We start from the raw sequence: 23,882 nt of genomic DNA on the forward strand, positions 1-23,882 counted from the left end.
AGCACTTTGGGAGGTGGGCAGGGAGGATCATGAGGTCAGGAGTTTGAGACCAGCCTGACCAACATGGTGAAACCCTGTCTCTACTAAAAATACAAAAAAAAATTAGCTGGGCGTGGTGGCACATGCCTGTAATGCCAGCTACTCAGGAGGCTGAGCCAGGATAATCGCTTGAATCCAAGAGGCAGAGGTTGCAATGAGCCAAGACTCCAGCCTGGGCAACAGAGCAAGACTCTGTCTCAAAAAAAAAAAAAAAAAAAAAAAAAAAAAAAGAGCCACTGATAAACGCAATACATTTGTAACTTTGCATGATAACTCATTCATAAGTCACTGAGCATCATACAATAATTAATTTGCATCAGGCCTTCAAAATTACTTACATTTACAGGATTTCTTCCAAGTGGGAGTTTTCACGATTTAAATTTTTTAGACAGCATCTTGTCACCCAGGCTGGAGTGCAGTGGTACAATCTCCACTCACTGCAACCTCAGCCTCCTAGGCTCAAGCAATCCTCCCCTCCCACCTCAGCTTCCTGAGCAACTGGAACTACAGGCTAGCACCATCATCCCTGGCTAACTTTTGTCATTTTTGTATAGATGGGGTTTCACCGTGTTGCCAAGCTGGTCTCAAGCACCTGGGCTCTAGCAATCCACCCTGCCCCAACATCCCAAAGTGCTGGAATTACAAGTGAGAGCCACTGTGCACAGCCCATGTGATTTTTAATAATGTTAAAACTGAAAAGTTTCTTGCATTTTCCAAACTACTGACATTTCCATCCAGGGTGTATTCTTCAATTCAGCATCTCCAGTGTGCACTCACATGTGTCTCTGAATGGACATGAGAGCAATGAGTGCTTCAGCATATTCTGTACTTTTCTACAATTTTTCTCCAGTATGAGTCCTTTTATGGCTTTGAATAGAACTGGGGTATCTGAGGACTTGACTACATTCTTTGGATTTTTTTCCAGTGTCTTTTTGTGTCTTTGGAAACTAAATGCATTCTCATATTCCTTACATTCATAGGATTTCTCTCCTGTATATATGAGTTATTTCTCTCTCTCTCTCTTTTTTTTTAAGAGACAGGGTCTCGCTATACTGCCCAGGCTGGAGTGCAGTGGCTATTCACAGGCATAATTCCACTACTGATCAACAGGGGAGTTTTGACCTCCTCCGTTTCTGACCTGGGCCAGTTCACCCCTCCTTAGGCAACCTGGTGGTCCCCCGCTCCCAGGAGGTCACCATATTGATGCCGAACTTAGCGCGGCCACCCAATCAGCATAGTGCACTGCAGCCCAGAACTCCTGGGCTAAAGCAATTCTTCCACCTCAGCCTCCCGAGTAGCTGGGACTACAGGCACATGCCACTGCGCTCGGCTCTTTTCTTTCTTTTTTTTTTTTTGGAGACAGAGTCTTACTCTGTCACCCAGACTGGAGTATTAGTGGCTCAATCTCAGCTCACTGCAGCCTTAACCTCCCAGGCTCATGTGATCCTCCTGCCTCAGCTTTCTGACTAGCTGGAACTACAGGTGTGCACCATCCCACCCACTTAATTTTTTTTTTTTTTTTTTTTTTTTGAGATATGGGTCATTCTCATGTTGCCCAGACTGGTCTCAAACTCCTAGGCTCAGGTGATTCCCCTGCCTCAGCCTGCTAAAGGCCTGCCTACGCCCGGCCAAATGAGTTCTTTCATGAAGTTTAAGGTATTTTGAACAAGTGAAGACTTTACCACACTGTTTACAGTCAAAGGGTTTTTCTCCAGTGTGGGTCATTTCATGTATCCGTAGGGAGCTGCACCACCCGAAGGCTCTACCACACCTTTTACATTCATATGGCTTTTCTCCACTATGAGTTTTCTTATGTCTTCGATAACAACTGGCATAATTGAAGGTTTTACCACATTTATTACATCCATAAGGTCTCTCTCCAGTGTGAGCTCGTTCATGTGCTTGAAGGGACGAGGGACATCTGAAGACTTTGTCACATTTTTTACACCCATAGAGTTTCCCTCCACGATGAGTTTTTTCGTGTCTGCGAAGGGAACTGGAACAGCTGAGTTTCTTCCCGCATTCCTGACACTGGTGCGATTTCTCCAGCGCATGAGTTCTGATTTCATGTGTATGAAGGTAAGTGGCAGAAATGAAGCCCTTACCACATTGTTTACATTTGTAAGGTTTTTCTCCCGTGTGAGTTCGAACATGAATTTGAAATGAACTGGGATAATCGATAGGTTTTCCGCAGTATTTACATTCATAGCGTTTTTCTCCAGTGTGCATTTTTCCATGTTTTTTAAAGAAACTGGAAACAGTGAAGGCTCTCACGATTTCCCTACATTTATAGCGCCTCTTTCCAGTGTGAGCTCGTTGATGGATTTGAAATAAATTGGAAGAATGAAAGGCTTTCCCGCATACCCTGCATTCATAAGGTCTCTTTGGAGTTGGTGTTACTGTGTGCCGTGGACCACTCCTAGAAGAAGTGGAGGCTTTCCCACGTTGCTTCTGTTTACCGGGCTTCTCTCCCCATTCCCTACCACGCTCATGTCGTTTCTGTCCGGCGTGAGCTCTCATGCGCCTGTCCAGGAATGAATGACGGAGGACGACTTTCTCACACGTGCTGCGTTTGCATGGTTTCACTCCAGTATGACTTTTCTTATTCAGGCGACAATCTGGAGTCTGGCTGAAGGTTTCTCTGTGGTCACTCCCTTCTTTACGTCCACAGAGTCTCTCCACCAGACTTCTATGAAAAATGACAAGCGCATTATCAAGGCTTGGTTTATTAAAGCTTTTCTATTAATTGGTATGTTGTCTAAAACCTTACGCTGCTACCAAAATCAGAAAAGTGGAGGTTTTCTGCTGGGTCAGAATTATTTGAAAGGAAGTGTATTGATGATTCTGCTACCCAGCTCCCCATAGCTATTATCCAAACAGTGACTTCCATGTCACAGATTCGTAGTACCCTGTCCAGACACCCAACACCTATATTACATTGAAAGATGGATTTTTAGTGAAAATCTTCTAATAATCAGTTAAAAACATAAGGTTGAGCCAGGAGCAGTGGCTCACGCCTGTAATCCCAGCACTTTGGGAGGCCAAGGTGGGCGGATCATGAGGTCAAGAGATGGACACTATGCTGGCCAACATGGTGAAACCCCGTCTCTACTAAAAAAATACAAATAATTAGCTGGGCGTGGTGGCGCACGCCTGTATTCCCAGCTACTCGAGAGGCTGAGGCAGAAGAATTGCTTGAACCCGGGAGAGGGAGGTTGCAGTGAGCCGAGATCACGCCACTGCACTCCAGCCTGGCGCCTGGCGACAGAGTAAGACTCTGTCTCAAAAACAAAACAAGGCCGGGCCCAGTGGCTCACGCCTATAATCCCAGCACTTTGGGAGGCCGAGGCGGGTGGATCACGAGGTCAAGAGATCGAGACCATCCTGGTCAACAAGGTGAAACCTCGTCTCTACTAAAAAATACAAAAATTAGCTGGGCATGGTAGCGCAGGCCTGTAGTCCCAGCTACTTGGGAGGCTGAGGCAGGAGAATTGCTTGAACCCAGGAGGTAGAGGTCGCAGTGAGCCGAGATCGTACCATTGCACTCCAGCCTGGGTAACAAGAGCGAAACTCCGTCTCAAAAAAAAAAAAAAAAAAAAAAAAAAAAAAAAAAAACCCAAACATAATTGTACTTATTTGTCTTGTTTCTTTTTAAAAATTTGCTGACAAGCTAAAATTCCTAAGAGACACTGCTTTCTCTTGGGAGTGCAAATTACCTTAGCTTAATCCCCAGATGTTGGTACAGATTCTCAATGTCCTGGTCTTTCCATTGGATTCCTAAAATGTAGACCCAGAGAAATCATTATGAATTATTTAAAATTACAGAAAAATAAATAGGTTCTAAGTTAATTAAACACTGACACCATGCCTGATTTTGTTTTTTGGTTTTTTTTGGCTGGGAGGGGAGACAGACAAAGTCTCACTCTGTCACCCAGGCTGGAGTGCAGTGACATGATCTCTGCTCACTGCAGCCTCTGCCTCCTGAGTTCTAGCAATCCTCCTGCCTCAGCCTCCAGAGTAGCTGGGATTACAAGCACATGCCACCACATCCAGCTAATTGTGTATTTTTAGTAGAGATGGGGTTTCACCATGTTGGTCAGGCTGGTCTCAAACTCGTGACCTCAGGTGATCCACTGGCCTCGGCTTCCCAAAGTGCTGAAATTACAGGTGTGAGCCACTGCACCTGGCCTTCTTTTTAATTTATTTATTTTTTTTATTCTTTTTTTGAGATGGTGGAATCTCGCTCTGTTGCCTAGGATGGAGTGCAATGACGCCATCTCAGCTCACTGCAACCTCCGCCTCCCAGGTTCAAGCAATTCTCCTACCTCAGTTTCCTGAGTAGCTAGGACTACGGGCACACGTCACCACACCCAGCTAATTTTTGTATTTTTAGTAGAGACAGGGTTTCACCATGTTGACCTTGTGATCTTCCCACCTTGGGCTCCCAAAGTGTTGGGATTACAGGCGTGAGCCACCGTGCCTGATATTTTTTTTTTTTTTAAAGAGACAGGGTCTCATCATGTTGCCCAGGCTGATCTCAAACTCCTGGATTCAAACAATCCTTCCCAAAGCACTAGGATTACAGGGGTGAGCCACTGTACCTGGTCCACGATGCCCCATTTATTCAGCAATGTATTCTCTTTCCACATTCCAAATTGTGCAACCGCACTGGTGACCAAAGCGCACTTGTCTTCTAATTGACTAAGGAAGGAAATATCCTTCTTACCCACAGAGGCCAGGTTCCTGCAGGTTTCCAGCATCACATCTCTGTAGAGCTGCTTCCGGGAAGGGCTCAGCAAAGCCCACTCCTCCTGGGTGAAGTTCACAGCCACATCCTCAAAGGCCACTGAGTCCTGAAATATCCCACAAGTGTGGAGGAGGAGGGATGAGACTTGGCACTGTGGATCTCTGCTCAATACACGAGTGGTCTTATGACGCCAGCTCTCCAAACGCTCACTCCAAGACTGAGTCATCACCCGCCTCCTCTCTATCCACACACACTTCCTCCCTCACAGCAGTTCCGGTGTTAGAACTGACCTACTCAGAGAGGCAGCCGCAGAAAGGAACACCCTCTCCACGGTGGGTCCAGGGAGGCAGTCGTGCTGCTGCGTTGCCCTGATTGCTTATTGCAGAGTGGCTCTCTAGTACCCATCACCACAAACTCCCACAACCTGATGTGCAGACAGCACTCATTTTAGCAGTCCTGGGGCTGGGAATCCTTAGAAAGGCCTGTTCACCAAGTTTGACCTTCGCTACTATCAGGGAACTTAGACTACAAGAGGGATCCCATCAACCTAAGTGACAGAGTGGCTGGCTGTGGCTAAATGGTTTATGGCAGTGACAAATAGGATGGTACTGACTAAATCGTTTTCCTTCTGAAAGCCTATTCTTTTGTTCCCTACTACAAGCAGTGCCTAGGGGACCAGCCCCCAAAAAGCACTCCAGGCATGAGTCTCAAATGAGCTTTCCTGGTAGACAATATATCACATATGTTGCACAATGTGTCCACTGGGGCAATGAGCTCATCCCATGTATTTATACCAAGAGACAACATCTGGAAGCTTGCAAGCGGTTTACTCTTGACCAAATTTAATCAAGTAGTAAATAAGACTCATCATCAATATTTAATCATCTAATGGGAGAATTTTTTTTTTTTTTTTTTTTTTTTTTTTGAGATGGAGTTTCGCTCGTTACCCAGGCTGGAGTGCAATGGCGCGATCTCGGCTCACCGCAACCTCCGCCTCCTGGGTTCAGGCAATTCTAATGGGAGAATTTTTAAATTTCTATCAGGTAATGTCAAAGCAGAGTGGAGTAAGTGGAAAGATGACACACGTTCCAAGAAAAAAACTCAATGTCTCTAAGATGTCACTTCTTCCAAATGGTATCTTTATAAAATTCCATAAATACCCAATACAGCCAAGCGCAGTGACTCACACCTGGATCACTTAAGAACAGGCGTTCGAGACTAGCCTGGCCAACATAGTGAAACCTCGCCTCTACTGAAAATACAAAAAATTAGCCAGGCATGATAGCGCATGCCTGTAGTCCCAGCTATTCGGGAAGCTGCGGCAGAAGAATCACTTGAACCCAGGAAGCAGATGTTACAGTGAGCTGAGATCACACCACTGCACTCCAGCCTGGGCAACAGAGCGAGACTCTGTCCAAAAAAAAAAAAAATCCCCAAAACAGACATTTTAGGTCACAAAAACTACTTTTCCAAACCTAATAGGAATTAACATCTAATAATTGTTGAAGCCTTCTGAATAGCAGGTGGATGGCTTGCCTAAAAAACGGCAGGGATTTCCGGCCGGGCAACGTGGCTAACGCCTATAATCCCAGCACTTTGGGAGGCAGAGGCAGGCGGATCACCTGAGGTTGGGAGTTCGAGACCAGCATGACCAACATGGAGAAACCCCATCTCTACTACAAAATTAGTCGGGTATGGTGGCACATGCCTGTAAATCCAGGCTACTCAGGAGGCTGAGGCAAGAGAACCACTTGAACCCAGGAGGTGACGTTGCGGTGAGGTGAGATCGTGCCGTTGCACTCCAGCCTGGGCAATAAGAGTGAAACTCTGTCTCAAACAAACACACACACACACACACACACACAGACACACACACACACAAACACCAGGGATTTCCAAACCATCACATTCAGGACAGCATAGTATTAGGAGATGAACAAATAGATCAAGGGAAAAGAAGAGAGTCTTCAATGGATCAGTATTTATATGAAAACTTGGTTAGTAATACAGCAGGCATTGTAGAGTAGTAGGACAGACACTTGAGGTCAGGAGTTCGAGACCAGCCTGGCCTACACAGTAAAAACCAATCTCTATTAAAAATACAAAAATTAGGGCCAGGCATGGTGGCTCAAGCAAGTATGGCAGCACTTTGGGAGGCCAAGGTGGGTGGATCACCTGAGGTTGGAAGTTCAAGACCAGCCTGAGCAACATGGAGAAACCCTGTCTCTACTAAAAATACAAAATTAGCTGCGTATGGTGATGCATGCCTGTAATCCCAGCTACTCAGGAGGCTGAGGCAGGAGAATCGCTTGAACCTGGGAGGCGGAGGTTGCAGTGAGCCAAGATAGCGTCATTGCACTCCAGCCTGGGCAACAAGAGCGAAACTCTGTCTCAAAAAAAAAAAGAAAAAAAAATTAGCTGGGCACGGTGAGCCTGGGCAACAGAGCAAGACTCCACCTCAAAAAATTAAAAAAGTAAATGTTATGGTCAAGCACAGTGGCTTATACCTATAATCCCAGTGGCTCTGGGAGGCATACATAGGCAGAGGGCTGCTTCAGGCCAAGAGTTCAAGACCAGCCTGGGCAACATAGTGAGACCCCATCTCTAGAAAAAATTGTTTAAAACATTAGCAGGGTATGTTGGCAGGTACCTGTGGTCCTAGTTACTTGGGAAACTAAGGCAGGAGGACTGCTTGAGCCCAGGAATTCAAGGCTGCAGTGAGCTAGGATTGTGTTACTGCACTCCAGCCTGGGTGACAGAGTGAGACTCTCTCCAAATAAATAAATAAATAAAGATTAACATAATATTTTTCTTTTGAGACAGGATCTCGCTGTTGCCCAGGCTAGGGTGCAGTGGTACAATCACGGCCCCTGTAGTCTTAATCTCCCAGGTTCAAGTGATCCTCCCATCTCATTCCTTACTCTGAGTAGCTGGGAGTACAGGTAGGCACTACTACATGCAGCTAGTTTTTGTTGTTGTTGTTTTTTTTTTTGTAGAGCTCCCTGTGTTGCCCAGGCTGCTCTCAAACTCCTGGGCTAAAGCTATCTGCCCACCTTAGCCTCTGAAAGTGCTAGGACTACATGCATGAGCCACTGTGCTCGGCCTATTATTTTTAAATGAGGCTAAATCACAGGTCAATAGAATACTTCCCCTCACCTCACCTCTTAGACTCACAACAGCAGCAGAATACATACATAACAGCAGTGCACAAAGAACTGTACAACTCAGGCTTAATTTCAGAAGTCCCTTGGAATACTTCAGCAAATGGGGTAACTGATTACATGGACAAATGTCTACACATACACAATATATCAAGAGTGGGGCATGAAAAACAGAAAATCTGAACAGAGCTGTAGCAGTAGGAGATTGACATAGTAATAGAAAAAAAAAAAAAAAAAAAAAAAAAACTCAACAAAAACCCGGGACACCAAATAGTTTCACTGCTGAAATCCACCAAATATTTAAAGAAGAATTACTATCAATCCTCCTCAAACTCTTCCAAAACTTAAGAGGGGACACTTCAAAAACTCCTTCTATGAGGTCAAAATTATGCTAACACCAAAGACAGACATTAGAAGAAAGAAAACTACAAATGGCCTTTATGACTATCGATGCAAAAAATCCTGAAATAAATGCTAGCAAATCATACCTAACAGCATATTTAAAGAATTATATGACATGATCAGGAGACATTTATCCCCAAAACACAAGGATGGTTGAATAAATGAAAAACAATGGGGCCAGGTGCAGCAACTCATACCTGTAATCCCAGCACATTGGTAGGCTGAGGCGGACAAATCACCTGAGGTCAGGAGTTTGAGACCACCTGGCCAAAATGGTGAAATCTCATCTCTACTAAAAATAAAAAAAAAAAATTAGCCAGGCATGGTGGCACACGCTTGTAGTCCCAGCTACTCGGGAGGCTGAGGCAGGAGAATCGCTTGAACCCAGGAGGTTGTGGTGAGCCAAGACAGAGGCCACTGCACTCGAGTCTGGGCGACAGAGCGAGACTCTGTGGAAAAAAAAAGAAAAAAAACATCTGCAAATCAATACAATCCCTATCAAAATCCTGTCTTTTTTTTTTTTTTTTTTTAAAGAAATAAGCTAGCCAGTCACAGTGGCTCACACCTATAATTCCAACACTTTGGGAGGCCAAAGCAGGAGGATCACTGGAGCCCAGGAGTGTCAGACCAGCCGGGGCAACATAGTAGAACACCGTCTCTTTAAAACAAACAAACAAACAAAAAAGCCGGGAGTGGTGACTCACGCCTGTAATCCTAGCACTTTGGGAGGTGGGTAGATCACCTGAGGTCAGGAGTTCAAGACAAGCCTGGCCAACATGTTGAAACCGTTTCTACTAAAAGGCAGAAGTTTCTCTCTGTTTCTGGCCCCACCCAACCCACAAGGGCCAGCGGGGACTCCTGGAATTTCTTAAGGAAACAATTTCTATACAAAAGATAAAGACCTCTCCCTAAAGATTAACCAGGACAGACTCTTCACCCATTCTTCCTAGGGCAGCTATAAGAAATCCCTGGACATCTGAAATCCAGGACCAGATAGTTGGGTGGACTGACGACCCAACACCCTGTGGTTTCCAAGAGACACCTCCACCCAAAGACAGTCTAATAAGGTGTCTGCATCTAGGGAAGGTAAAAGGAGGGCAGGCACAGTGATTTTTTTTTAACATCACAATGTCAGGGGGTTATTCTCTGCTTTACACGCATGTGAAATGTTCAATGAAAAACTAACCTTTTAAGAAACTCCATCTAGGGCTCTTTGGAAAAGATGACAATTAAAACACTGGGTCTGGCCAGGTGCACTGGCTCACGCCTGTAATCCCAAGACTTTGGGAGGCCAAGGCAGGTGAATCATTTGAGTTCAGGAGTTTGAGACCAGTATGGCCAACATAGTGAAACCCTGTCTCTACTAAAAATATATAAATTAGCCGGGTATGGTGACGGGTGCCTGTAATCCCAGCTACTCGGGAGGCTGAGGCAAGAGATTTGCTTGAACCTGGGAGGTGGAGGTTGTAGTGAGCCGAAATTGTGCCACTGCACTCCAGCCTGGGTGACAGAGCGAGACTCCGTCTCAAAAATAATAGTAATAAAATTAATAATGATAATGTGAAGTGGATGTAGTAGAGCGGGAATTTGGGGTTGGGGAATGGAGGGAGGGAACTGGAAATTTAGGGATTTACTTCAGCCTTAGGAGGCGTGAGGCTGGGGGGGGTGGGGTCGTGAATTTGAGACCCAACTTCCCACACCTTTGGAGATACCATCTCACACTAGTAAGAATGGCCAGTATTTCTAAAAATCAGAAAACAAAAGAAGTTGGCAAGGATGTGGTAAAAAGGCAACATTTATATACTGTTGGTGGGGACATAAATTAGGACAGCCCCCTTGTACTAATTTATATGGAGATGGAAATGATATAGAGATTTGTCAAATATCTAAAATTAGGCCAGGCACAGTGGCACACACCTGTAATCCCAGCACTTTGGGAGGCTGAGGTGGGTGGATCACTTGAGGTCAAGAGTTAGAGACTAGCCTGGCCAACATGGTCAAAGCCTGTCTCCACTAAAAAATACAAAAATTTGCTGGGCGTGGTGGCACACACCTGTAATCTCAGCTACTTGGGAGGCTGAGGTAGGAGAATTGCTTGAACATAGGAGGCGAAGGTTGCAGTGAGCTGAGATTGCCACTGTACTTCAGCCTGGGCAACAGAGGGAGACTTGGTCTCAGATAAAACCAAGACACATGCACTCAACACTATTCACAATACCAGAAATATCAACAAACGTTCATCAACCGGTATCCATCAACAAATGATCAGATAAAGAAAATGTGGCATATATACATAATGGAATACTATTCAAACATAAAAAAGACTGAAATTGTATCTTATCAGCAACTTGGGTGGAAGTGAATGCCATTATCTTTCTTTTGGTGGTGGGGGAGACAGGGTCTCACTCTGTCACCCAGGCTGGAGGGCAGTGGCACAATCTGGGCTCACTTGAACACCTGACCTCAAGTGATCCGCCTGCCTTGGCCTCCCAAAGGGCTCGGATTACAGGTGTGAGCCACCTCGCCCAGCATCTGCCATTATCTTAAGTGAAAAAACTCAGACATAGGAAGTCGGACTGTATATTTTCTCCCCTAGAAGTGGGAGCTAAATAAGGGGTAGGCATGGAGGTGGAATGTGGAATTAATAGTTGCTGGAGACTCTGAAGTACAGGGGTAGGTGGGAGGGGGTTGGCTGATGAGAAATTACTTAAGGGCAGCTGGTCACGGTGGCTCACGCCTGTAATCCTAGCACTTTGGGAGGCCGAGGTGGGTGGATCACCTGAGGTCAGGAGTTGAAGACCAGCCTCGCCATCATGGTGAAACCCCATCTTGAAAAAAAATAAAATAAAATAAAAAGAAATTACTTAAGGGCTACAATGCACATTTTTCAAGTGATGGATATACAAAAAGCCCAGACTTCACTACTGCACAATATATCCACTTAACAAACTTGCACTTGTACCCCTTACATTTATATATATATATATTTTTGTTGTTGTTGTTGTTGTTGTTTTGAGACAGAGTTTCGCTCTTGTTACCCAGGCTGGAGTGCAATGGCTCTATCTCGGCTCACCGCAACCTTCGCCTCCTGGTTCAAGCAATTCTCCTGCCTCAGCCTCCCGAGTAGCTGGGACTACAGGCGTGCACCACCATGGCCAGCTAATTTTTGTATTTTTAGTAGAGACGGGGTTTCACCATGTTGTCCAGGATGGTCTTGATCTCTTGACCTCATGATCCACCGCACCCGGCCAACAATATTTTTTTTAAATGAACATGCAGAGTAAAAATAAATGAACTCATGATTAAACAATGGGAATTTTTTATTTTTTGAGATCGAGTTTCACTCTTATCACCCAGGCTGGAGTGCAATGGTCCAATCTTGGCTCACTGCAACCTCTACCTCCTGGGTTCAAGCAATTCTCCTGCCTCAACCTCCTAAGTAGCTGGGATTACAGGCACCCACCACCATGCCCAGCTAATTTTTGTATTTTTAGTAGAGACAGGGTTTTACCATGTTATCCAGGCTGCTCTAAACTCCAGACCTCAGGTGATCCACCCACCTCAGCCTCCCAAAGTGCTGGGATTACAGGTGTGAGCCATCGCACCTGGTCACAATGGGACAAATTTTAAAACATGCTTAACAGAAGATGAAATACCATATATGAAAAGAAGATCCATTCTTTTGTTTTATTATTATTTTGAAACGAAGTCTTGCAATGTTGCCCAGGCTGGAGTGCAGTGGCAAGATCTCAGCTCACTGCAACCTCCGCCTTGTAACTTCAAGTGATTCTCCTGCCTCAGCCTCCCGAGTAGCTGGGATTACAGGAGCACGCCATCACACCCAGCTAATTTTTTATTTTTAGTAGAGGCAGGGTTTCACCATGTTGGCCAGTCCGGTCTTGAACTTCTAACCTCAAGTGATCCACCTGCCTTAGCCTCCCAAAGTGCTGGGGTGACAGGTGTGAGCCACTGCACCAGGGCCACAAGGTCATTCTTTTGCCAGTGAGAAATGAGTCACAAAAAAATGTCAAATAGATGACATTTCATATTGAAAGGGGCAAAAATTACTCTACTGAGAGTCCCAGGTAATGGTGACCACAGCAAACAAAGTTATGCAGAGATGAAGGATTCTAGGATATGCTCAACTGCTATGCCCTAGCACTTCACCATAATCTAAAGCCCAGTAATTCTGTCTCATGTCCAGAGTCTTTAGGATACATTTGCACTTGGGGACTGATATCAGATGACAATAGCAGTATTTTTCCCAAGCAAAATGAAACTTGAAAAAAACCCAGAAACTAGAGCCACCAGAATGAATGAGTGAACTGGACAGCCCACAGCCGGAGACATGAGCACATGTGAAATGTGCCTAGTCAAAGAAACCACCAGAACACCCTCGAATTTTAACTCCATCAGTACTCATTTATCAAAGTTCAAAGAAGGCAAAGCTAAAAAACGATGGGTCATGAAAAATAACACATGGGGCCAGGCGTGGTGACCCACATCTGTAATCCCAGCACTTTGGGAAGTCAAGGGGGAGAGGTGGATCACTTGAGGTCAGTAGTTCGAGACTAGCCTGGGTAACATGGTAAAACCCATCTCTACTAAAAATACCAAACTTTAAAAAAAAAAAAATGTGCCAGGTATGCTGGAGGGTACCTGTAATCCAAGCTACTCGGGAGGCTGAGGCAGGAGAATTGCTTAAATTCAGGAGGTAGAGGTTGCAGTTAGCCAAGATTGCATCACTGCACTTCAGCCTAGCCAAGAGTGAGACTCCATCTCAAAAACAAAAAACAAATAGTAGAAACATGAAAAATAGCCAAAGAATCAGGGCAGTCGTCACGAAAGAGGAAAGACAGAGATGAGTCTGGGAGGGGACCATCAGGAACTTAACATGAAGCCCAAGGCCCAGTCAGCCACCTCAATGATGATTCCAAAGATACAGTCATTAGTACTACAACTTATGACAAATATTTTCTTCATTCTTCTGTGAATATAGTTTATAATGAATTTTTCTTTTGGGTTTTCTTTCTTTCTTTCTTTCTTTTTTTTTTTGAGATGGAGTCTTGCTCTGTCACCCAGGCTGGAGTGCAGTGGTGTGATCTTGGCTCACTGCAACCTCCGCCTCCCAGGTTCAAGTAATTCTCCTGTCTCATCCTCCCAAGCAGCTGGGACTAAAGGTACACACCACCACACCTGGCTAATTTTTAAATTTTTTTGTAAAAACAGGGTTTCACCATATTGGTCAGGCTGGTTTCAAACTCCTGACCTCAGGTGATCTACCCACCTCAGCCTCCCAAAGTGCTGGGATTACAGGCATAAGCCACCATGCTGAGTCACATTTTCTGTTTATTTAGATGGGTTCTTGCTCTGTCACCCAGGCTGGAATGCAGTGCTGCAATCACAGCTCACTGCAGCCTTTATCTCCAGAACTCAAGCCATCCTCCCATCTCGGCCTCCTAAGTAGCTGGGACTACAGGCGGTAACACCACACCTGGCTAATTTTTAAAATTCTTTGTAAAAGGCCGGGCACGGTGGCTCACGCCTATAATCCCAGCACTTTGGGAGGCCGAGGCGGGTGGATCACGAGGTCAAGAGATGGAGATCATCCTGGTCAATAGGGTGAAACTCCGTCTCTACTAAAAATACAAAAAATTAGCTGGGCATGGTGGCAAGCGCCTGTAATCCCAGCTACTCGGGAGGCTGAGGCAGGAGAATTGCCTGAACCCAGGAGGCGGAGGTTGCAGTGAGCCGAGATCGCGCCATTGCACTCCAGCCTGGGTGGCAAGAGCGAAACTCCATCTCAAAAAAAAAAAAAAATTCTTTGTAGAGACAGGATCTCCCTATGTTACCTAGGCTGGTCTCAAATTTTTGAGCTCAAGCAATCCTCCTGCAGCAGCCTCCCAAAGTGCTGGGATTATAGACATGAACCGCCACCACACCTGGCCACAATCTGAGATGTTTTGTTTTGTTTTGTTTCTAGACAGAGTTTTGCTCTTGTTGCCCAGGCTGGAGCTCAATGGCATGACCTCAGCTCGACGCAACCTCTGCCTTCCAGGTTCAAGCAATTCTCCTGCCTCAGCCTCTCAAGTAGCTGGGATTATAGGCATGTGCCACTACACCTGGCTAATTTTGTATTTTTAGTAGAGACAGTGTTTCTCCATGTTGGCCAGGCTGGTCTCAAACTCCAGACCTCAGGTGATCTGCCCACCTTGGCTTCCCAAAGTGCTGGGATTACAGGCATTAGACACCACGCCCGGTCCAAACTAAGGTTTTACTCACAGATTTGGGAGGAAAATACAAAACAAAACAGACCAACATGGCCAGGTACGGTGGCTCACACCCATAATCCTGGCACTTCGGGAGGCAGAGGTGGAGGGATCCCTTAAATTCAGGAGTTTGAGACCAGCCTGGCTAACCTGGGGAAACCCTATCTGTAAGAAAAATATTAAAATTAGCCAGGTGTAGTGGTGGGCACGTTTAATCCCAGCTACTCAGGAGACTGAGACAGGAGAATCACTTGAACCTGGGAGGCAGACGTTGCAGTGAGCCGAGATCATGCCACTGCATTCTAGCCTGGGTGACAAGAGCGAGACTCTGTCTCAAAACCAACCAACCAACCAACCAACCAACCAACCAACCAACCAGAGCAACACAGCTTAAGCAAAGCTCAAACTCCTGCACAAGCAGCAGGTAGAAGTGCATGCCAGACATCAGGATGCAAAGCCAGTCAGCAAGTCAGGGCAAATGAAGACAGACCTGCTGATGGTGGGCAATGCCTGCACATTCTGCTCACAGCCCCAGCTGTTTCAGTCACGGTGGATATGTGGTTGCAAGAAAGACATTAGCTGGGTGCAGTGGCTCACACCGTTAATGCCAGCTACCGGAAGGCTAACATGGTAAGATTGGTTGAGGCCGGAGGTAGACCACCCTGGGCACCACAGTGAGATCCCATCTCCAAATAATTAATTAATTAATTTAAAAAATTTTTTTGAGTCGGAGTTTTGCTCTTATTGCCCAGGGTGGAGTGCAGTGGTGCTATCTCGGCTCACTGCAACTTCTGCCTCCCAGGTTCAAGCGATTCTCTTGCCTCACCCTCCTGAGTAGCTGGGATTACAGGCATAAGCCACCATGCCCAGCTAATTTTGTATTTTTAGTGGAGACGGAGTTTCTCCATGTTGGACAGGTTGGTCTCAAACTTCCGACCGCAGGTGATCTGCCCGCCTCGGTCTCTCAAAGTGCTGGGATTACAGGCATGAGCCACCTCACTGGACCAATTCTTTTTTTTTCAAAGAGAGAGCAAGCAACTATTATACACATAATAGACATCTGTGAGGAGCACAGGGCTGGCCTCTAAGATAATCTGACATGGGTTGAGAGAGCAAAGAAAGCACCCTGCATGGGTATTTTACTGAGGACAGGGAGGAAGCCAGGGTGAGAACTCACTTCCCAGGGGTAAGGGGTTGGCATGCTTTCCTTCTGCCACTGCCTTGCTGTCTGAGGTGTCACCTGAAGTTCTGGGTCTCACAGCCAAGGAAATCAAGGACACGGATGTTGGGGTCACAACAAAACAGGCTAGATGCCGGCCCCCCACCTCGTTCCCTCCTGCTAAGCCAAAGCTCATAACAGAAGCAGCCTCAGGCCTTGTGAACAAGGCACCCAGGTTCCAGGATGTGGTCGCACTTGGTTCTCAGACCCGGATGCTGACCCAGTTAAGCAGGATGTCAGTCCCTGAAAACCAAGATTCGGTTTTTCTTAGACTAGCACCCAGCTACCTGCAAACCCCCTATATAACCCCCATAGTCTGAGACCCAGGCTGCTGCCTGCCTTCACTGCCTCTGGTGAGGCAGCCCGGCAGACTGAATAAACTTGCTAAACCTGACCCTGGGGCTGCCTCTCCCTTCTTTCAGTCAACTTTACAGCAGACCCACCAAAGGTGAGGTTAGAGCAGAAATTTAATAAGCAAAAGGAAGAAAGCTCTCCAGGGCAGACAGGGGTCCCAGAAAGACGGCTTGCAGTTTTACAGTGAAATTCGAGGGTTTTTATAGACAAGCTGGAGAGGAGGGGTGCTTCATTTCCATAAGGCGTGAATTTCTGAGTCCTCACCCCACCGTTTCTAGTGCCCACAGGCGGAGTTTTCAGCCTAAATTACTTCCTGTTGCGTGTCTCCTCCTACTGTGCATATGTAAAAATGGCGGAGGGCAGGGGGCAGCAGGTGGGGGGCGCTGGCAGAACATTCCAAGGTGGATGTGCCTGGCTCAGGGTAGCTCTTCTTTTTTTTTTTTTTTTTGAGACAGTCTTGCTGTCACAAGCTGGAGTGTCATGGCGCGATCTCGGCTCACTGCAACCTCCACCTCCCTAGTTCAAGCGATTCTCCTGCCTCAGCCTCATGAGTAGGTGGGATTACAGATGCCCACCACCGTGCCTGGCTAGTTTTTGTATTTTAAGTAGTGATGGGGTTTTTGCCATGTTGGCCAGGTTGGTCTCGAACTCCTGACCTCAGGTGATCTGCCCACCTCAACCTCCCAAAGTGCTGGGATTACAGGCATGTGCGACCGTGCCCAGCTAGGGCAGCTCTTCTTATCCGTGCTGCTGCAGGCTCTCTCCCTATACAAGCCTCTTTTGAGTATTTCCAAGAAGGGAGGAGATTGTGCTTTCTGAGGCCCACTGTGCATCTGCATGTTACAAGGAGGCTTCTTTCTGTGTTAGAGCTTGCCTTCCTTACCTGTGTTTGCCGCCTCATCTCTCAGGCTGCTCTTTGCTAAAAGAGAATTGACCTCGGCTGGGCGCGGTGGCTCATGCCCGGAATCCAGCACTTTGGAAGGCCGAGGTGGGTGGATCACAAGGTCACAAGTTCGAGACTAGCCTGGGCAACACAGTGAAACACCATCTCTACTAAAAATACAAAAAATTAGCAGGGTGTGGTAGCACACACCTGTAGTCGAAGCTACCCAGGAGGCTGAGACAGGAGAATTGCTTGAATCCGGGAGGCAAAGGCTGCAGTGAGCCAAGGTAGCACCACTGCACTCTAGCCTGGGCGACAGAGCAAGATTCCACCTCAAATATATATATATATACATATATGAACAGGGTGTGGTAGTGTGACATGGTAAAACCCCCATAAAACTGCATACCTCAACCATACCACGGCTTTCTGTTGAAACTGCTCTCTATAACCCAAATGTCAGTAAGTAATTAAGGACTGTAATTTCCATCCTACCCAGACAATGTGAAACAATGCTTATCTTGTCTTTTGTGAACCATGTAAGTAACAATCAGAATGTCAAAAGTCCCCTGGCCCTCGGAATGTCTGGAGCCCCTCACCCTCATCTCCGCCCAGGAGGTGATTTACAGAATCCACTAGCACTAGGAATGTCTGAAGCCCCTCACCCCCACCCCTGCCCCTCACCCTCACTCCCGAGGTGGTTTTACGGGTATAAAAAGTCTTGACACCCTCCTTTCGGGGCCACGGGTTGGAGAGAGGCGAGTCCTCTGTGGACGCCGGCAATAAAGACCCTGCAATTTGGCATCCTTTTGTCTTGGTGTTGACTTTCTATGCTCGGGCCAGTACAACAGTAGCATGCGCCTGTGGTCCCTGCTTCTTGGGAGGCTGAGGCGGGAGGATCACTTGGGCCCCAAGGGTTGAGACTGCAGTGAGTCATCAGTGGTCACTGCACTCTAGCCTGAGTGAAAAGGAAGCTGCTTCAGAAGGAAGAAGTTTCTTTCCATTGTTTTTTCCCCACCCCATCGCCAGCAGGGATTCCCTGTGGAATTTCCTAAGGAACTAAGAAAACGACTTCTTTCTTTCAGACAAGAACCCCTCCCTAGGAAGCTCATCAAATGACCAGGAAAGATTAACCAGGCCAGGAAAGACTTTTCACCTATTCTTCCAAAGGCAGCTGGGAGAAATCCCTGGGCAGTTTTGAAACCCAGGAACAGAGAGAGATCCAAGATGGCTGATGATTAGCAGCTCGGGCACGTACCTCCCAGTGAAAGCGCAAAGAACGAGAGGACGCCACACTTTCAGACGAATACTAGTTACTCACGGACCAGGAGATTCCCAGTGGAAGAGCTCCACGGGTCGCCAGGGCGACTCTTGTGGCCAGCGTGGCGGTTTTGCTGGTGCCTTAGCACGCCAGTTCTTGGTGCAGAGTCCGGAGATTCCCGGGCAGAAAAGCACCATCAATCTTAACACCGCTGTTTTGGCCGGCTCAGTGGATTGCTCAGATTTCGGCGCAGGGAATCAACAAGTTGGACGTCAGAGACCCAGTTAGAAAGTCGGTAATTATAAAGACGACAGACAGACAAATATATAATGAAGGGAAGAAACCAGCGTAAAAAGGTAGAGAATACTCAAAATCAGAATGCCTCTCCCTCTACAGGGGATTGCAATTTCTCATCAGTAACGGAACAAGGCTTAATAGATTACACGTGTGTTCCAATAACAGAAGCAGGTTTCAAAACGTGGGTGATAAGAAACTTCTGTGAATTAAAAGAACTTGTTCTAACCCAATGCAAAGAAACTAAGAACCTTGAAAAAAGGTTTGACGAAATGTTAACGAGAATGGACAATTTAGAGAAGAATATAAGTGAATTGATGGAGCTGAAAAACACAACACGAGAACTTCGCGAAGCATGCACAAGTTTAAACAGTCGAATTGATCAAGCAGAAGGAAAGATATCAGAAGTCGAGGACCAGCTCAGTGAAATGAAACGAGAAGATAAGAATGCAGAAAAAAGGATGAAAAGGAATGAGCAAAGTCTCCAGGAAATATGGGACTATGTGAAAAGACCTAATTTACGTTTGATAGGTGTACCTGAATGTGATGAAGAGAATGAATCCAAGTTGGAAAATACTCTTCAGGATATCATTCAGGAAAATTTTCCTAACCTGGCAAGGCAGCGTAATATTCAACTCCAGGTAATACAGAGAACACCACAAAGATATTCCTCAAGAAGACCAACCCCAAGGCACATAATCGCCAGATTTATTAGGGTTGAAATGAAGGAGAAAATACTAAGGGCAGCCAGAGAGAAAGGTCAGGTTACCCATAAAGGGAAACCTATCAGACTTACAGCAGATCTCTCAGCAGAAACCCTACAAGCCAGAAAAGAGTGGGGACCAATATTTAACATCCTTAAAGAAAAGAACTTTCAACCCAGAATTTCCTATCCAGCCAAACTAAGCTTTATGAGCGAAGGAAAAATTAAATCTTTTGCGAACAAACAAGTACTTAGAGAGTTCACCACCACCAGGCCTGCTTTACAAGAGCTTCTGAAAGAAGCACTATACATATAAAGGAACAACCAATATCAGCCCTTCCAAAAATATATCAAAAAGCAAAGAACTTTAACACAATAAAAAACTTACAACAACTAATGGGCAAAACAGCCAGCTAGCATCAAACGCCGGTATTAAACTTATATATATATTAATTGGATAAAAAGCCAAAACCCATCGGTATGCTGCATCCGGGCCCATCTTACATGCAACAATACACAAAGACTCAGAGAGAACGAGGAAGATTTACCAATCAAACAGAGAGTAAAAATAAACCAATAAACAAAAAGCAGGAGATGCAATTCTCGCCTGTGATAAAGTAGACTTTAAAGCAACAAAGATCAAAAGAGGCGAGGAATGACATTACATAATGGCAAAAGGATCAATGCAACAAGAAGAGCTAATGATTCTATAGATCAACGAGATAGAAAATTAACAAGGATATTCAGAACTTGAACTCAGACCCGGAACAAGTAAACTTAATAAACATTTATAGAACTCTCCACTTCAAATACACAAAACATACATTACCACCTCACACCTATTCCAAAGGTGACTATATAATTGGAAGTAAATCACTCCTCAGTAATCGCATAGCATTTCATAGGTTTAAATTAAATATTGGTTGGCTGTTTGTTTGTTATCTTCTTCCCTTATTCCTTCCTGACTACATCATTAAGTATAATTATCAGTATAAAAGAGGTTTTCAATACCCATTACTAAATTGCATTCTAGCCTGGGCAAGAAATCAATACTCCCATTCTCTCTCCCTCTTTCTTTTCCTTCTCCCTCCTCCCCATTCTGTCTCTCTCTTTCTCTTCCTTTTTCCTCCTTCCTATTCTCCTCTCTTTCTCTTTAAAAAAAAATAAAAAAAAAAAAATAACACCTCTCTTAAAAAAAAAAAAAAAAAAGAAACCCAGGAACAGAAAAATAGGAGGGTGGGCTGACAACCCAACATCCTGGGAAGTTTCAAATGTGAAATGTTCACAGAGAAAACAAACCTTTCACGAAATGGTAGGGCTCGGTGGAAAAGGTGACAATTAAAACACTGTGTCTGTTTGAAATGTAGCATGGGGAATCTAAGGTTTAAATGAGGCAACCGAGGTTCGAATGAGGCAACTGAGGCCAGTTATTGAAATAAAGAAATTGGCCGGGGGCGGTGGCTCACGCCTGTAATCCCAGCACTTTGGGAGGCCGAGGCGGGTGAATCACGAGGTCAAGAGATCGAGACCATCCTGGTCAACATGGTGAAACTCCGTCTCTACTAAAAATACAAAAAATTAGCTGGGCATGGTGGCGCGCTGCCTGTAATCCCAGCTACTCGGGAGGCTGAGGCAGGAGAATTGCCTGAACCCAGGAGACGGAGGTTGCGGTGAGCCGAGATCGTGCCATTGCACTCCAGCCCGGGTAACAAGAGCGAAACTCCGTCTCAAAAAAAAAAAAAAAAAGAAAGAAAGAAATTTAATCGGCTCCTGGGCAAGGTTCTGTCGTCCTACAGGAGGGGCCGGAGAAGTCACGCGGACTTCCTGAGGCATAGAGTTTTTATGGCTAGAGTGAGCGGGGATTAGGGTGCCCTGATTGGTCATGGGGAGCGGGAAGCGGGCGGGGCAGACTGCTATTGGTAGGTAGGCTGTCTGGCGGGACTTCCTCTGGCGGGAAGCGTATGGGGCGGGACTTCCTTTGGCGGGAAGTGGGCGGAGTAAGACGTAGACGTAGGCGGGCGTGTCCGAGCGCCTGACGAGGCAGCCTGCCTTACAGGGAACAATTAATGTGAAATGGCGGGGCGCAGTGGCTCCCACTTGTAATCCCAGCACTTTGAGAGGTTGAGGCAGGAGGATCACCTGAGGTCAGGAGTTCGACACAGCCACCTCTGCACTTGGCACCGGTCTCTGCTCCCGGCACCTAGCCCTGCACACGCTCCGGCTGATGCAAACCTGGTCGGCTCCTGCACTAGAAAAGCCCGCCCGACAACCAATGGCGGCCCGAGCCACACATAACCACAGAAACCCCACGCCCCAGGAAGTCAGCGCGACTTCTCTGGCCCCCTTTCCCCTGACCATAGAACCTCGTCCGGGAGCTGAATAAGCTGGCATTTAATTTTCTTATACTGGCCTCAGTTTCCTCATTTTATTTTATTTTATTAGTTTTTTTTTTTTTGAGACGGAGTTTCGCTGTTGTTACCCAGGCTGGAGTGCAATGGCGCGATCTCGACTCACCGCAACCTCCGCCTCCTGGGTTTAGGCAATTCTCCTGCCTCAGCCTCCCGAGTAGCTGGGATTACAGGCACGCGCCACCATGCCCAGCTAATTTTTTGTATTTTTAGTAGAGACGGGGTTTCACCATGTTGACCAGGATGGTCTCGATCTCTTGACCTCGTGATTGACCCGCCTCGGCCTCCCAAAGTGCTGGGATTACAGGCGTGAGCCACTGCCCCCGGCCAGTTTCCTTATTTTAAACTCGGAAATAATCCTTACACCCGGGAGGCGGAGGTTGCAGTGAGAGGAGATCACGTCACTGCACTCCACTCTGCCTCAATAATAATAATCATCATGTGAAGTAGAGAGGGGAGGCTGGGGTTGGCGAATGAGGGGAGAGAACTGGAAATTTAGGGATTTACTGCAGCCCTAGGAGGAGCAAGGCTGGGTTTGAGACCCAGCCGGGTCTTCCCACACCTTTGGAAGACTCAGAGGGAAACGGGGCCCGCCTAAGGGAGAAAGGAGAAGAAGCTAGGGACCCCACAGGCCAAGGCTCCTCCCGCCCCCATCCCACACCCGAGGCGGGATGCCTCCATGACTCTCCCGTGCCCCCCGCACAATCTGGGGAGACGCCGGGCTGCGGACGCGCAGCTGCCCTGAGAGGGCACCGGAGCCGGGGCTGCAGTCGCGGGCAGGGACGTGACAGGACGCTCGGGGTCCCGGCTGCCGGTCCAGCCCCATCCTGAGGCCGAGGGGACCAAGGGCTGAGCTGCGCCAGGGGGATTCGGGTCCCATCACAACCGGTTCCGACCAGCCCCTCCTTAGGTCTCCGGACGCCCGGGCTCCGCACGCTCACCATTTCTGGCTTCCGGATGTCCTGGGTCCTCCCTGGGGCTCCAGCAGCCAGAGTCGGTTCCACGCGACAGAAGCTGCCGTATCCGAGAATCTGAGATCTCCCAGAACAACTAAAACCCGGACCCAAACTGGGCCCCGGCGAAAAGAGACAGCTTCGGGATTTGGAAATTGCCCCTCCTCTCGGCGCACCTGATTGGACAGTTTGCAAGACACCGCCTCTGATTGGATGATGCCCCAGGCCCCTCCCTCCCCGGGGCTTGAGCGACAGGAGACGTGATCAGAATCCTGGCTGTGTCGGGTTTGAGTGACAGGTGCTATCCGCAGCCTCTCGCAACGGGGCTTTCTCTGGGACCTTGGACCTGGACTTGCGTGAAAGCAGAACTTGCTCTTGGCTTTCCAGAGTAGGCACTGTCGGCTTCCTGTACTCCGTGGGTCCTCCCTGCTTTTTTTCCGGAACACCGGTCACGAGTGTGCATGAAATTCCAGACTCCGGGCCGGGCGCAGTGGCTCATGCCTGTAATCCTAGCACTTTGGGAGGCCGAGGTGGGTGGATTGCCTGACTCAGGAGTTCGAGAGCAGCCTGGGCAACATGGCAAAACCCCATCTTTAAAAAAAAAAAAGAAAGAAATTCCAGACTCCGTGTTCAATAAAGCCATTCCCTTGCGTTGGAGCTAGGGAGACTCCCAAGTCACACTGGAACAGGCAGGAGGGCCTGATGTCCTCCACAGAGCAGGAATTTGGGATGAGGCTGTTGGTCCCATGGCCAAGGCTTCCTACTCCTTACTTCTCAGGCTACTCGTTTTCAGCCAAGAAAATAAAAACATGCCTGAAAGGGAACAAAATTATTAAATGCAGGGGAAAACTGGAGTAAACATTCTATAAAGGTATTTTTACCAGAAAGGGGTCCAGTCCCAGATGCCATGAGCAGATTCTTGGACCTTGGACGGGAAAGAATATTTGAGAAAAAACTGAAAAAGTAAGTATACCGCACTATATAATGGGACAGAAGATAACATGTCATTCCTATTTTTACTGAAGATTGTCTTATTAAATATTATGATCTGATTATTAAGTCCTATTACATTTCCTTTCTCCTTTTACAAAGTCTTACATTCATGTATCTTAAGAATATGCGTGGCCGGGCACGGTGGCTCAAGCCTGTAATCCCAGCACTTTGGGAGGCCGAGGCTGGTGGATCACGA

At 46.8% G+C, this 23,882-nt stretch overlaps 1 protein-coding gene across 3 annotated transcripts; it reads right to left on the reverse strand.

The window, feature by feature from the left end:
- Positions 1–1,424: 1,424 nt before the first annotated feature.
- Positions 1,425–22,842, reverse strand: ZNF101 (zinc finger protein 101). 3 transcript variants are annotated; one of them, XM_064381588.1, is made up of 5 exons: positions 22,682–22,842; positions 8,547–8,641; positions 4,766–4,892; positions 3,756–3,816; positions 1,425–2,728 (listed from the first exon to the last, which is right to left on the reverse strand). In XM_064381588.1, the coding sequence occupies exons 3-5, from the start codon at positions 4,797–4,799 to the stop codon at positions 1,606–1,608; spliced, it is 1,218 nt and encodes a 405-aa protein (XP_064237658.1). In that variant the 5' UTR covers positions 4,800–4,892; positions 8,547–8,641; positions 22,682–22,842; the 3' UTR covers positions 1,425–1,605. The 3 variants fall into 3 exon arrangements, with proteins under 3 accessions (XP_064237658.1, XP_021524885.2, XP_021524886.2); XM_021669210.2 differs by lacking the exon at positions 8,547–8,641; XM_021669211.2 differs by lacking the exons at positions 4,766–4,892; positions 8,547–8,641; positions 22,682–22,842 and adding an exon at positions 4,641–4,712.
- Positions 22,843–23,882: the final 1,040 nt, after the last annotated feature.

Source organism: Aotus nancymaae, unplaced genomic scaffold (assembly GCF_030222135.1).
Source record: "Aotus nancymaae isolate 86718 unplaced genomic scaffold, 86718_ANA_hifiasm-v0.15.2.pri h1tg000028l, whole genome shotgun sequence".
NCBI classification, from domain to species: domain Eukaryota; kingdom Metazoa; phylum Chordata; class Mammalia; order Primates; family Aotidae; genus Aotus; species Aotus nancymaae.

Coding starts and splice junctions, on each gene's coding strand:
- ZNF101 (XM_021669210.2), bottom strand. Junction 3,817..4,765: donor CAGGAACCTGGCCTCTGTGG/GTAAGAAGGATA, acceptor TCTACATTTTAG/GAATCCAATGGAAAGACCAG. Junction 2,729..3,755: donor CATCTGGGGATTAAGCTAAG/GTAATTTGCACT, acceptor CATTTTTCATAG/AAGTCTGGTGGAGAGACTCT.